The 14,217-nt window shown below is 37.9% G+C and overlaps 2 protein-coding genes across 17 annotated transcripts in view; one reads left to right on the forward strand and one right to left on the reverse strand.

Moving 5' to 3' along the window:
* Positions 1-10,234, forward strand: part of epb41l2 (erythrocyte membrane protein band 4.1 like 2) — a 47,283-nt gene extending 37,049 nt beyond the window's left edge. For 7 of the 14 annotated variants that reach the window (XM_067481123.1, XM_067481126.1, XM_067481125.1 and 4 more), the window contains 8 exons: positions 1,036-1,209; positions 2,088-2,156; positions 2,549-3,223; positions 4,427-4,555; positions 4,875-4,973; positions 5,176-5,256; positions 6,260-6,374; positions 6,666-10,234. In XM_067481123.1, coding sequence (XP_067337224.1) covers positions 1,036-1,209; positions 2,088-2,156; positions 2,549-3,223; positions 4,427-4,555; positions 4,875-4,973; positions 5,176-5,256; positions 6,260-6,364 — 1,332 coding nt within the window. In that variant the 3' untranslated portion in view covers positions 6,365-6,374; positions 6,666-10,234. The remainder of the gene's footprint in view (positions 1-1,035; positions 1,210-2,087; positions 2,157-2,548; positions 3,224-4,426; positions 4,556-4,874; positions 4,974-5,175; positions 5,257-6,259; positions 6,375-6,665) is intronic. The other 7 variants (XM_067481135.1, XM_067481129.1, XM_067481127.1 and 4 more) reach the window with 7 other exon arrangements.
* Positions 1-13,937, reverse strand: part of itpkb (inositol-trisphosphate 3-kinase B) — an 86,577-nt gene extending 72,640 nt beyond the window's left edge. The window contains exons 1-3 of one of the 3 annotated variants that reach the window (XM_067481140.1): positions 13,407-13,936; positions 13,094-13,307; positions 12,509-12,696 (exon numbers count right to left, since the gene is read on the reverse strand). The gene's annotated coding sequence lies outside the window, so the exon portion shown is untranslated. Of the gene's footprint in view, positions 1-12,508; positions 12,697-13,093; positions 13,308-13,406 lie in introns of all 3 variants that reach the window. The other 2 variants (XM_067481141.1, XM_067481138.1) reach the window with 2 other exon arrangements.
* Between the last annotated feature and the right edge of the window lie 280 nt (positions 13,938-14,217).

Below are 14,217 nucleotides of genomic sequence, written 5' to 3' on the forward strand. Positions count from 1 at the left end.
AAACATGTTTTATTTCATGACATGGGACTGATAGTGGTGCATTGCCAGGTGGTGTTTGTTGGAGTGCAGTAATACTGAGATTGAGGTGTTAGACCTTTAGAAGAGTAGAAAAGCCAGTGAACTAGGTCTGGAAAATTCTCCTTTAGTTCTAGTCAGTCCAGTTAAAATAGCTCATTGATAATGTTACCGCTTAAGGCAGAAATGGGTAAGATGATATGACACAGAGATGGATAGATACTGTAGATATGGAATTGGGGAGGTGAAACCGAGAGTATTGGCAAAGTTAGAAAACTAATAAAAAGACAGAAGAAAAGAGAAAGATGGCAGGTCAGGATTACAGGGTTCCACACTATCAGCTCCATGCTCTGCAGTTTGCCCTGCTGTTGCTTAGGAGTAAATTATTTAATAAGACAGAGGTGCCTTATTTCACTGTAGCTAAAACAGATACACTATATATCTCTCTGTCTCTCTCTCTCTGTCTGTCTGTTTCTCTCTCTCGCGCTTTCTCTCGCTCTCAATCAAACCCTATAGGCCAAATTTTAAGGTTCCATTTAAAATCCATTAAAGAAGGCTTCAGTGAGACATGGCATCCATCTTGTTTCTCTCCTGATTGACAGACTAATGTTCCTATGACCTCAATTTTCCCCTCCCAAATCCCCTTCCCCTTTTCACCCTTGTTGTCCCCCCTTTCCCTATTCTTTTACCCACTATACTTTTCTGCCATCTCTACTTTCAAGCCTCTTTTCACTCTGACTCTTTTATATTTTCTTAACAAGTTACTTTTCCTTTACTCTTTTTCTTCATCCTTGCCTTTCTTTTTCCTATTTCCTTAACTTTTCCTTCATCTAACACCTCTATTTGTTTTCCTCTATTTGTATTTGTTTTCTTTTCCTTTCTACTTTGCCCTTCATCTCTTTGTTATCCTGCCCCTCTCATTCTTCCCTAATTAAACCATACATGTTATTTACTCTCCACCCCTTCCTCGTCTCCCTTACCTCTCCTCCCCCATTATTCCTCTCCTCCACTCCCCATTAGGACCATGATAAGACCCAAGACGAGGTTCTGAAACACCAAGCTAGCATTAGCCAGCTAAAACGCTCCTTTATGGAGGCGCCACCTCCCTCTCCTCCTCAGCCAAACCAGTGGGAGAAGCGTCTCACCTCCTCTCCCGCTCCAACGACACGCGTTCAGCAACAACAGCAGCAAGTGGTACGTCTGTCTGGGTGTTTCTGACTCGGAAACTGATATACAGAGCTTTTGTGCTGCAAAAGTTGTGCGGTGCTTCAAAACTTTATGATTTGCTCCAAAGAAACAACAACGTATTCTCTGCCACAAGAAGTACACATCAACTTGTCTGTCTCACTAATGTCTCACTGTCTCCAATTTTTTTACCTTCATTTTTGTGTTGTTGAGTTGTGTAATGTTTCTTTCTCTTACTCCTAAGCATATTTTTTCATGTGATGCTTTTGCCATGATGGAGTTGTCATGATTGGTTTTTCATAGCTCAGTCATTACCTAGTGGAATTTATTCTTCAGGATTTGTTTTATTGCTATCATAATCAACAACCGTTTATCTATTTCCAGCTGGACCTATTGCCATTGTTAAATTTAGCAGTGTTCTGCTCTTTTTTTTGTTTTTTTTGTTTCTTTTTTTTTTGCTGTCTGTGTTGCTGTACAGACTTGAAGAGGAGATGGATGCTTTACTTTTTAATAGAAACTTTTGCACAGAGTTATTATATTCAACTGCTGTGGCTGCATGTAGAACTACTGAGCCAACACTAGATGCTATTGTAACCACTTATCCATCTAACACAATTTGTTGTGGTCTTCTTAAAGACCCTGCTGACTCCAATATCATATTTCATTTTATGCAAGTGAAGTTGAGCTTTAGTGTAAATAATGGACTAGTCTTTTCCTCTTCTGTTCTCCTTTTAACTCGTTTATTCCATCAGTCAATTTATTGTCTGTTGCATTGAATCTGGCAATGTATGTGCATTACAATATTGCTATTTGCTAACAATGATGATGTCACTGCAGTGTCACTTAGTGTGATTGATAATTGTCATGGTAACCTCTCTGTTATGCAGGTGAGTCTGCCCCAAACAGAAGCATCTACAGTTGATAGCACGATCTGTGATACCAAAGAACCTGCAAAGGTGGTCTTAACTTCTCCTCTACTAATCCCTTCAGACTTCCCTTCATGACGCTTTTTATCCATTGTGTCTCCTTTTTTTCCTTCTTTTTCCATTTGCAGCAGTAAAATATTTTTCTTACTACAGCCATGCATTCTGTGACTATTCATTTGACTGCCTTCACAATTGTCACTTTCATGTCCACAGTTGAACATTTTCATGTTCTTTTTATTCCTGACTTATGTATTATTATTTATTTTTGCTTAATGTAGTTTCATTTGATTTATGTTCAATGATCATGTTATGTTTTTGTTTTTGTCCCCATGCGTTGTTGTGTATGTGTGTGCACCTCATTGTGTCTGTCTGTGCACTCTGTGTACATGGGTGTGTGTGAATGTGTGTGTGTTTGTGTATAGACGACCGAAGTTGAAATCGAAGAAACTGTTGTCATCCAAGAGGTTTCCAAAGCAACAAAACCTGAATTTGTCACAGTTCAAACCAGTTCTCCTGCCAGCCCACCTACAGAGCAGGAAACAAGCGAGAAAGATCTAAAGATTGAAGAGGAAGTAGTGTTAGTGGAGACAGTAGAAGAGGCAAAGCAGACTAGTATTTCATCTGAGAGTGAGAGTGAAGAAGAAGCCGAGTACCACCCAAATGTCTCAGTCTCCATTGCTCATACACAAATAATAGAGGAAATTGAAGAGGAGGAAGAGCAGGAGAAGAAAGAAGAAGATAAGACAGGGGAGCTTTACTTGTCTGCTCCAGATTCTTCCACCTTTCCAGCTGAAGTCAGCCAACCTCGAGAAGAAGCCAGTCAAGAGGTGGAGGAGTCCAGGACAGAGGATACAGAGGTAGAGAAAAAGAAGAATGCAGAGGATGAGAAAGAAGGGGAGCATGATACGGAGGAACCCACAGGTGATCCAATGATGACTCCTGATGAAGGCCCTAATGGTCTCAATCAGTTGGAGGAGACTGTTACCATGTTGGGTGCTCCAGCTGAAGCAGAGGAGGAAGAACGGGAGCCTAAAATGAACGGAGAATCCTGTCTTGTTGAAACAGAACCACGGCCACAGGTTATTTGTTGCTCTGAGGTAAAGTCTTCGTTGGGCTGACTGCTGAGCTTGCCTGGGCTTTGATCCTTCCACCAGCTGTAGAAACACCCAGATTATTTTTTCTTTATCATGCTTACCTCAGTGCCGGTTTTCCTTTCCTGCTTGTCAGAATTTGTAAGCCCCATATACATCCTCACACTCACCTTTGAAAACAGTTATAACTCCTATTCAAACTGGCAGAAGAGGGTTTTTTAGGAGACAATTCACCACTTGTGTTGGTGTGTTGTGTGATGTTGCTGTACCCTACATCATTCATTTCAGTTTTTACTTTGATTTTCATCATATTTATATTTATTGTCTCTGTTGTCTGCCATCTTCATACTTTATAGCATTATCATGCCTAGTTCACTTCTGTCCCACATACAGTAGTGTGGTGTGTTACTTTTACTGCCTCCTACACTGTAATTAGTGTTATGACGTAAATGGGGCTCAAGCGGAAATTGCATGGTGCTTTTAGCTGTATATTTGCTTTCCTCTGCATGGCATATTTCACCTTTGGTGTGTGTGTGTGTGTGTGTGTGTGTGTGTGTGTGTTTGTTTCTGTGTGCCCTTCATCTGTGGCTGTGAAGCTTCTCTCTTTTTGTTGTGCTGTGGCTTGTCGCGGTCACCATTGTTACAGTATTGTGGAGATCATCATTGCCAATCATTTTAGAAATGCCAAATGCTCCTCTGAATGTCATTTTTGCATGTTGTTTACATTGCGAAGGCCCGTTTGTCTGCCAGTACTTTTAAGTATTGCTTGTATTCTTGGATAAAGTTACATGCATGTCTGTGTTGATGCCAAAGACAGTTCTGCAGCTGATCTGCTGTTGTAGTTGTTGCTATTACATTAAGTAGATTCTGTCCTATTCTTTGTTTTGACATGTTGTGATGCATGAGTTTTCGAACTATTAATTTGTTGCATGGCATTTGCTGAATTCACAAGCATGTGTTGTGTTGTACATCTACAACTTTTAGCCTGTAACACAGTTGAACTAAACCCTAATATAATTAAATATTGCTTTTAATTGGTTTCTATTAGCTTAATAAAAGAAATCTATACATAAATTAACTTGGAAATCTGATGCCAAAGAATAGAAGTCGCATTGATCCAAACATATTTGTTTGTTTCCCTAACTGTCTCAGATTTAATATATTAACATGTTCCCTTCCCCCTCACTTCTCTCTCTCGTCCCTTTCCAGCCACCTGTGGTAAAGACAGAAATGGTCACTATATCAGACACATTTGCAGCCCAGAAAACTGAGATAGCTACAAAAGAAGTGCCCATCGTACATACGGAAACCAAGACCATCACATATGAAGCTGCACAGGTGCACTCCTAAGAAAGAGAAGGAGCTTTTTTTCACCTTCTGTGTGTTAGCATTTAAAATGTGTACTGTGTTTGTGTGAAAAACTTTGCCTAAAAATAATGATAGTCTGATTAATGTCCATGTTCAACTTTCCAAAGTGTTTCCTATTTAGCAAAAGTGCATGAGAGTGCATGTCGTCATCATCCATTCCTTCTTCTACAGGGCAAGAGTGCTTAGGCACAAACATCTTTATAAAAGACCGTTTTAAACATTGCAGATCTAATGGGGATATTCTAGTGATCATTTAAAGCTCATTATCTGTCTGTGTCTTTGTTATCAGTTGGATGGTAATGGTGATGGTGAGCCTGGAGTGTTAATGACTGCTCAGACAATCACATCAGAATCTTTGTGTACTACTACAACCACACACATTACCAAGGTACACACAAAAACACACACACACTCTTCTTGTGGCCCAGTGCATTATGATATTTTCTATTGCTGGCTCATGGCTGTCATTATAATCTTCAGCTGTATCCCACCAGCACTCCAGTGAGCCCTGATAATGAACAACATAATAAACTAGTTGTGATGTCCATGAAAGCATTGATGTTGTAAAATGTTTTTTTTTTTTTCCCCAGACGCTGAAGGGCGGCCTATCAGAGACAAGGATTGAGAAACGCATTGTCATCACTGGTGACTGTGACATCGACCATGACCAGGTCAGTTTTCAGCTGCACAGATGCTAAGACAGAGTCTTACCTGGTGTTTTAGCAACTTGGCTAATGGGTGGCTTTATTCTAACTGACTATACGTGGTGTGAAAAGCACTCCGAAGAATCGTTTTGTAGACGTGTGATCCAGTTGTAAGTAGAAATTTTGCACCGTCTGTGTATGGGTTTGGTTCTTAGAATTAAAAAAACTGATGGGAAAATGATAAAGCTGGCTGTGATGGCTGCTGACAGCAGGATGTTACACTCCAGCATACTTTAATCAGCTTGCACATCAACAGAATTTTTTTTTCTGGTTGCATAGACGTAAGGGCACAAGCAGATGTCTGGTGACATGTTGAGCATGTTGTTTGCAATCTGAATGCAGGTCCCACTCAGATTTCACTTATTTGCTTCGATCTTCATCTCTCTTTCTTTTCTCTTTTTTATCCACGTGTTTAGAAAATGGTTGTATTAACCATTTATTCTCATGCCTGTGTTTTGTTTCTCATCTTTCACTTGCTGCATATTTTCACAATAAAAGAAAATGTACTGGGATTTAAACAGCGTTCACAACCCAGTTAGTGCCACCCAAATGTATTTGGACCATGACAGCAACATTTTTTTGTTGTTGTCTTATCCCTTGTCCACTGGTTTGTTTTAAGTTGCTTGTCTGTTCTGATTTGCTGGATTTACACAAGAACAACAGATTTGTGGCACATTAAGTTGGAAATAGAAATCTATGACAATTTCTTTCCACTTGATGTCACTGCTCCACCTGAAGCCATTTCACTTTATTTTACTGATTTATGATCCCTTATTTTTTTAACCCAAATAAGTAAAATGATACATGTCACACTTAACGTAAATCCAGCATTGCTGTCATTTTCTTTATGCTTCTTAGTTAATTTTGCATTCAACTCCACCGTTTTCCCCTCCTGTCCCTCCTCCCCCACCTCCTACACTGCCCGCTGTACTTGGTGCTGCCACTGTGTGGTCGCCCCATGGTACTGCAGGCACTGGCCCAGGCCATTAAGGAGGCCAAAGAGCAACATCCTGACATGTCTGTTACCAGAGTGGTGGTTCACAAAGAAACTGAACTTGCTGAGGAGGAGGATTGACTGAAATCAGGTAATAGTAAAAATAGTAAATGATTATTAATAATATTTATTGTTAATTTAGTATTAGAGATGCTTTGTTTGCTGAAGACAAAAACTGAAAATGAATGGGTTAAAAAATAAAACCCCATGAAGATACTAAAACTGTCAGCCATCATCACACGGGAAGAGAGAGTTTAAGGAAGGGAATATTAAATTTAGGCATTGAGTGATGGGGTTTTGTATATGAATGCAAAATGAATATTTGCCAGATTAGTCAGACCACCCATAGTGATAACATTTGTCTTTATTTTTCTATATCCAGAGTTGAAAGACCCACCATGAGTGTTCTCTCTGTTGATGCTGACTGACCTTCATCACCCTACACCAACCAACCTTGACTGACTGACTGATGAGGAAAAGAAGAAGCACTAAAGAGCAGGAGAAGGGTTTGACAAATGGAAAGAAGTCGCCAGTCTCTTTCCAGTCGCTCATTCTTACATCTCTGTGGTGCATCTAAATCCCTCACTTTAAAACCAAGAAAATTTAAAATAAGATCCTCACAAATATTGTGGGAACAAAAAACAACCACTTTTATAGCATAACATTTGTAGCCCGTTTTTATTTTTTATTAGTTTTTTTTCTTCTCTTTAACTGTTTTTTTACACGAGGAGAGAAGATAGTATATTTGTCTTATGTTTCACAGATGAAACCTTTAGGGATGCACTGATAACTAATCCTGGTGAGAAAAGATTCAGACTAATGACTGTATCATTGTAAAACTTATTTTACCAGTACAGGTATATTTCAGTGAAATGCAAAAGTCAAAGCATAGATTTTAAGACAGTTGTGATCTCAAATGAAGATGGCTTTTATTACATTGTTTTTGTCCAAAATTAATGATTTGACACTGAAGTTTTGTGCTTGGTGTCAGCAGTGGGGAACTGGTATTGGTGCATTCCTAAAATATTGATTTGTTTGTTAAATTACAGCTCCCTACCTCACTTTATTAACTGAAGAGTAACAAAATAAAATTTAAAAAATCAAAAGAAACAACTATGACTGCAGAAAGAGGAATACACAAGTAGGTGTTTTTTTTTTTTTTTTGGTACTTTTATTTTAAAAAGCAGCAAGTTCAGTCTCATTACTTTAAAAATCCACACTCAGCTGAATAGTAGTGATCAGTTTTGTCACATTGGCTCATTTTTTTATTAGTAATCAGAAAATAGGGAGCTGTAACTTAATGTATTGCAGTAAAGAACATTCAAACTTATTTTTATTATTGGGATTCTGTCCTTTTTCCCTGTGTGTCACAATATTATTCATCCACATTCCTTGTGTGTTGACTACCACCTAAGTGAGTTCATTTTTGGTTCAATTCAATCTTTACTCAAACACAATTTTAAAAGATGAGATTTTAATTGACTCTGTTGGTTTTAGTGTATTTTAGATTACATTTTAACTAAATGGCAGTGATTCTGAACTGAAACTGAACTGACTTTAAAGCTGGTGTGTACAGTTTAAAAAAAAAAAGGTTATTATAGATTGGAGCCTTAATGCAGCTTTTCATTAGCTAAACATTTTCCCTGTGGCCACTCTCTGTACAACACTAACCATTCCTAATGGGCCACAGGGAAGTGAGGTGGCAGTAAACAAACTTTTTGTTTGGCAGAGAGGACCAGTAAATTAAAGGACAGTTGGGAGATAGATGTGGCACTGTACAATGCCCTCTAACAAGCTGGGAGTGAGAAAGATTTTAAACATTGATGCATGTTGGCAAGTTTCAGTCCTGCTATTTTTGCATCCTGCCAAAAGTTAAAGCTGTTTTAATATAATGGCAGTGCTTAATGTTAAGACATAGTCTGCAGTTTAAGTTACTCAAAATGAGTTTTGTGTGTCAACCAGTGCAGGTACCAAAATTAAGAGATGCAGTTGGAAGAACTTGAAACATTTCTGTCTCAAATTCAGAAAATATATATATATATATATATATATATATATATATATATATATATATATATATATATATATATATATATATATATATATATATATATATATATATATATATATATATATATATATATATATATATAAATAAAAGCTATTTCTGCCAGTTTGTTAACTCTGCATCAAAGCCTGATTTAAATTTCACTTCTAGCTTCTTTTCATACCTATGAATCCTGTTAGCTGTGAGATCTGGGATTTAATTGAGGATGTCTTCACATATTTTTATCTTGCAATATTTTGAGTGAGTCTAGATAGAAGGCAACTGTGTTGATTGGTTTGAGAGTGTGTAGGTAACATATTATCTCAGCTCAAACTCTGTTTTTAATATGATTATCCTTGATATGACGCTGGCTGTGTTGTAACCGTTTCACAGCAACCAAATATTCTGATGCATTAATGTGATTTATTTAATACAGTATGTTTTTAAATGGTTTCAAAATTGTGCTAATTTTTAATTTAAAGAGGAAAAAATTATCTCATCCATGGATGTGATGTGACTAAAAAAATCAAGTCCACTCAAGTTAATGGTGCACAATAGAAAAGCATTTTATACATGTGGGACATGAGATTAGAAAGTACACCAAGCACATTTGCTGGGAATTAGAATTTTTCTTTTAATGTCACTCAAATTGTCTTTTCCTCCTCCAAGAGCACCAGCAGTTGGGAGGGAAACTGGAAGAACTCCTGTTTGAACATGTGTTTGTATTCTATCACTTATTAAATCTGTCACTACATTACAAACAGAACAGGGACTTATTTCGTCTAATACATTTGGTTGACACGTTTTCAGTGGAAGCAGAACTACAAAAGTAATTTAGTTGAGATTTAACTGATTGTACACTAAGAAGGTGCCACAGATTAAAAATGTCAAAAACATTCCACCTTGACCTGCCTAGATTTGACCAATTCATCCCTCCAGATGGGAAATGATGGTAATTTGGATTGCAGGCAACCAAATAATGAATGTATGTCCTGATTTGACACAGTTTTAAAACTTTCTTCCTGGTCTGAGGCATGCCTAGATGATGGAGCGCTAATGTTACTCCAGGCATTTTATTGGGAAACACTGGTCTGACCTCCTCTATGCAGGGGGGAAGCTTTAACCTCTAACCTTACAAAGAGACAAAGCAGCAGAAGAACATAAAGAAGACAAACCATGCAGCATTAGGCAGCTTTAGAAGCTTTCACTGTTCCAAAAATCTTTTTAAAGCCTCGATAAGATCACAACAGCTATCTTTGTAGCTTTTCTCGTAATATATTTTCTCTGTGAAATTGGTGCAGTTATTAAAAGGCAGAATTTCTTATGCCCTCTCTGTGATATTTGTAGTATTGTCATATTGTGTCTTGACACTGAAGGGACACCTCTTCAAATCACAATTTCTGCCACTGTTTCCTGTTTGTAGCACGTTGAACCTCTTTTCGGGGGTGTGGGCTCTGTCTTAACCATTCACAGGAGTACTGGGGCTGCTGAGCTCTGGTTTTTCAAAATTTCAGAGCTTTTTGTGAATTTATGAAAGATTACTAATGGGAAAAACATATTCCAACATTCCATAAACGTCTTTCCCGCAGTTAACTTTCTTAGGGATTATAAAGCATCATTGATGGTGTTGCATCATTACCATGCCAACTCCAAGGTGTCACTCTGTGGTTAAGATACTACACCAGCTGATTATAAAACTGTCAGGGATTTCAACAGGACGACATGGAGGGCATTGTAACATTCATCTGATTCACACCATGTCATTGTACTAATGAAGTAAATGCCTTAAAAGGCAAAAAAACAACTGGGCCACATTCTTCAACATTATATCAAAGGCTTTTTGCCACAACTTGGCACAATAAGCCAGTTAAATCTAGCACAGGTTTTTATATTGTCTAAATAAAGAACAACTTTTGAAAGTTACTTTTTTTGGAAAACCCACAGCAGCCTCATTGCTCCCTCTTAGCCAACCAGTGATCGCCAGTAGTTTTTTTTTTCTTTTTTTTTTAGCAGCTTCATTGTCTTGTGTCTCCCCACACATGACTCCCCTGTGTAACACTGTTTAATAAAGGATTGTGATACTTGGAAATATTTTGCATTCATTTCTCCATTTAATTCATTGGTTCAAATGTATAAAAAAGGAAGGTTATATGAATGTACAGGTCATGAACAGTTTTCTCTGCAACCAGTTTAATTATTACACATGTTAGATGCAGAAAAATAATACTCGTAAAGTTTTATGTTCTAAGCTTATAAAAAAAGTCCAAAATCTACATAACATGTAAAAGTTGCTTTTTGCTTTGTAAAGATGTTTTTTTACAGTCAGTGTCAATTGTCAGAGAAGAAAAGAGATGTTTTGATGGCTTTCAGCTTTCCCTGAGCATCTGAACAGGCAACAGTCCTTTTCACAGATATTGTGTGACAGCTACTAAATAGTTTTTTCTTTAAAGGCTTTAAAAGGCATCTTCTGGAGGTAATTTAATTATGCCTGTGATGACCCTCACGGTATCTGATAGCTGTTTACATACAGGCAGTCTGACAATACTGCGTGAGTAATAAAGACAGACTCTGTTTCAGCAGGCAGGATGTACTACTCTTGTCAAGTCTTTTGAGTGTGTGTGTGTTGTTGGGGAGGGAGGGTCCATCAAGTTTTTTCAGTGTCAGATGTGTGAATGGGACCCAACGCTCCTCCTCAGGTGAGCTTCTCTATCTGTCTGTCTGTAGATGGCGCTTCTGTTCTGTGAAAACACCCCCAGTTCAGCTTCAACTAAGGGGCGAAGAAAAGATCATCAGACAGAAACAGCGGAACACGAAAGGCAAACAGCTTGAATTTAGCCAATCCAGCTACCTTAACCTTAGATGCTGGAAGTTGCATTTGTGCCAATTTATTTATACTCTATACGCCTAAGAATGAAATAGAGGGAAATGTTTATGATGTGCGGTCCCGTTTTGAGCGTATTTTAATTTTTTAAAAAACAAACAAAAAAGAGCCAAAAACCCCTGATGAGACTAGAAACACTGGTGTAGTTTCTGGGCATGCGCAGAGCCACTACTTCCCCCTCACTCTCTGCGCTGATGGGAACCAGGTGTGATAGCAAGTAAGGAAATTCCCCAAATATAACTAATATTTTATTAAGTCAAGCAGTTGTAATGAAATAGAAATAGTTAGCCTTTGGAAGCTCTCATGAAATGTTAACTTATTTTCACTATTTTGCATTGACAGGCGTCCGCTGACTGTGACCTAAGCGTAGCTTCAAACCAAGTTAGCTTCGTTAGTGATACACAGTTTCTATTTAACTTTTTTAGTTTAAATGGTTTTATGTGAAGTGACTTTGTTGCTGAAATGTTGTATTAGCAAATTAAAAGATCGGTCTTTTAAGGTTTTACATGCTGTAGTTTCCCCGTTTAGTGAAAGTTTTCTGGCCACAGAAAATCCAAAGGAAAAGGCCGCCACCTTACAAAAAGGATAATAAAGTGCTGTGATAGTATTTTACACACCAGTTAATTAATTTTCCCAAGACAGATACTTACACCAAGTCACTAAAACACTAAACACAACCGAATAGCAAGCAGTTTTGTTTTAAACAAGATTCACTAATGGTCAACTGAAGGTGTACAAATAGGATGATCTCTAATTGGCCTCAGAGTAAAAACCACACTGAGACACAAACATTGTCTGACTCAATTCCTACCAAAAATGTAAATCGGTTGTTAACTTGTTAACTCTTATTCTGGGCAACAAAGTGGTAAATGTGTATTTTCTCAGTATTTGTTTGAATTATACAAAAATGTCATCTCTCCAAATTTTGTCCTTTTTTTTGTTCTAGTAGCCTGTTTTGGATTGTTTTCAGGGCCCATGTTCATTTTTGTACTGGAGTGACAGGAGCTGTCAGGTGTTGTTTAAAAACGCAGTGCGAGTCTGAGACATGTACAAGCTAAAATCATAGCTAATGTGTGCATCGTGGTATCAAATAAGAATAGAACTGTTGTGCATACTGTGAAATGTCCCTAGAAGAACCATTTAAATGAATAAATTCTTAAAATATGTAGATAAGCATGAGGACAGAAAGACTCCAGAACCATTTAGTACAGCACTCATCTACACAGCAGCATGGTAAATGTATCGTAGCAAGCAGACTGGACATGGGCTACACATGAAAAATTAATAAAATGCCTACCCTGTCTGAGTTTCCAGCTAAGGTAGATGATCAGTTGCAGCAGCAACAGACAGACGGACAGGAACAGCAGGAAGCCAAAAAGCCAGAGAAGAAGAAAGCTGTCTGCCTCTCTGTCTGTCTGTGTGATTGTCTGCCGCAGGAGAAGAGCCAGATCAGCCCAAGGCCCACTTAGCACCCCCATATTGCTCCTGCATGGGATAAAGCCAAGCCAAGGCATCCGAAAAGAAAGGAAGTCAAGGATAAAGTCATAATGTGTTTGAAAAGTATTTCTGTCTAAGTTATAGTAACTGTTTTCACAACAAGAGCAGTGGTAGTAAAATAGATCCAGATAATATGTTTTGGATACAGCAAGCATTTAAAAGATCGCACAGTAGAAAGAGGTGGCCAAGTAAAGTGACTTTTGAGAACAATTTGAACAAACACATCAACAACTGAAGAGTAAAACGATTTAATGATCCATTAATAGTTATTATTTCTTTCAAAACCCCCAGGTGAATATTTCTATGCTTGTAGGAGTTAATTCAAGGAGAGACTGGGGGGATTCAGTTGTAGCTCACATTTAGGATTTAGAAATAATTTACTTACTGTAGATGGATTTCTACCTGTCAGTGGAATCTAATTACTATGGTACAGTGGTAATTCGAAAAAGTAATGATATGCGTATTATATTTAGAAACTGTGAACATTCAGCTTTCTAGGATGCAGCAGTTTTCCCAGATTAGCATGTCCTGAATACTGCCGTCTCCCTCTGTCTTTTTAGTGCATTTGGTGTGAGCCATGAGAAGCAACTGGCACGACACTGAGACACAGACAGTGGTTGTTACAATTACAGTTACACTTGCAAAAAACATGTATGAACAGAGAGATCAGAATTAGATATTACAAAATATCTACTTACAGTTTTCAGGTTTTCCTATATTGCAGATTGGAATGATCACAGATGGAAGTGGCAGATATCAGAAGGCTGCCAAAAACAATGAGTATAGTTTGTTGTAGTTGTCCTCCTTAATTGTAAATTGTCTTTAGTAGTTTGACTTCAAGTTGAGGACAAAGACAACTCTTGACGGCAGTCACAAAACCTGAATTCCCAAAAAGAACTTCTCCCCTGGCTTAAAGGGAAGTGAAATAATCCAAAGAATAAATCCTCGGCGAGAAACAATGTTGTCTAAAGTTCTGATTCTTGTAATCGTCTCTCTGGCTCATTTTTGATGCCTTTATTTCTTATCTGTCTACTCTGCACTTTGTCTGTCACTGGTAGAAATACCACCTCTGTTGTTGTTGACAAAGTGAACTTTGTTCTGTGCAAATAGTTGAAACTTGTGATTGCTAAGAAGATTAGCTATAGAAGCATGACGTGAGTGTGTGTGTGCGTGTGTGTGAGAGAGAGATGTAGTAGTTGTACAGTTATTACAGGTTTAAGCGCCCTCGGATCATGAAAGTGTGGCAAATCCATCCTGTGTGTACTTGTATAAGGTCTTGTTTTCATTGTTGAACCTTAGACTTTTGTGCTCATTACATCATAAAACACACATTACTCACTGAGATTTTTTTTTCAACTGGCCCTGCTGAAATAGAAATGTGTTAATGATTTGCTTAAGTTATTTTAGTCTCTCTCTGTCTGATCATCGTTTATTTTCACTCAACAGACTCTGATACCCATTTGTTTGGGAGTAGTATTGAATCACTTATAAAAGAAGTGATAGTATCAA

This window comes from Channa argus, chromosome 17 (genome assembly GCF_033026475.1).
Source record: "Channa argus isolate prfri chromosome 17, Channa argus male v1.0, whole genome shotgun sequence".
Classification (NCBI taxonomy): Eukaryota; Metazoa; Chordata; class Actinopteri; order Anabantiformes; family Channidae; genus Channa; species Channa argus.